Source organism: Cariama cristata, unplaced genomic scaffold (assembly GCF_000690535.1).
Source record: "Cariama cristata isolate BGI_N322 unplaced genomic scaffold, ASM69053v1 scaffold26810, whole genome shotgun sequence".
In the NCBI taxonomy this organism is placed as follows: Eukaryota; Metazoa; Chordata; class Aves; order Cariamiformes; family Cariamidae; genus Cariama; species Cariama cristata.
The window spans coordinates 669-1,312 of record NW_009593359.1 but is presented as its reverse complement, the minus strand read 5'-3'; the positions used below and the strand labels follow the sequence as shown (position 1 = coordinate 1,312).

General features: G+C 58.9%; 1 protein-coding gene across 1 annotated transcript in view; it reads right to left on the bottom strand.

Annotated features, from left to right (window-relative positions):
* Positions 1–644, bottom strand: part of LOC104169254 (zinc finger protein 436-like) — a gene marked incomplete at both ends in the record, with an annotated part of 2,758 nt that overhangs the window by 1,487 nt on the left and 627 nt on the right. The window contains one exon of the mRNA XM_009710141.1: positions 29–642. Coding sequence (XP_009708443.1) covers positions 29–642 — 614 coding nt within the window. The remainder of the gene's footprint in view (positions 1–28; positions 643–644) is intronic.

Below are 644 nucleotides of genomic sequence, written 5' to 3'. Positions count from 1 at the left end.
CCGCAATCGGGACAGGCGTGCCGGGGACCAGCGTGAGCCCGTTGGTGCTTATGGAAGTGTAGGGTGCTGTTGAAGCTTTTCCCGCAATCGGCACAGATGTGGGGTTGCTTTTTTTTTCGGTAGAGATGGGAGGTCCGGCCGAAACGTTTGCCGCAGTCCCCGCATTGGTAGGGTCGTTCGCCGGTATGGATACGCTGGTGTCGTTCCCAATGGGAGCTCCAGGAAAAACTCTTCCCACAATCACCGCAACGGTACGGTTTCTCGCCACCGCCATGGAGGCTACGCCGATGCCGAGCGTATTGGGCACGGGCGCCGAAGGCTTTACCGCATTCTTCGCAACGGAAAGGACCATCACCCAGATGAAGGCGTTGATGTTTGACCAACGCCGGCCCATCGCCAAAACTTTTCCGGCACAGGGTGCACTTGTAGGGTCGTTGGCCGGTGTGGGTGCGTTGGTGCCGGTCAAAATGAAGGGTGCTACCAAAACTCCGCCCGCAATAGGTGCAGATGTAAGAGCGACCGCCGGCGTGGGTACGTTGGTGGCGGTAGAGGTGGGAGCTACGGCTAAAACGCTTACCGCATTCGGGGCACTGGTAGGGCTTCTCACCGGTATGGACGCGTTGGTGGCGGTCAAAATGGGAACT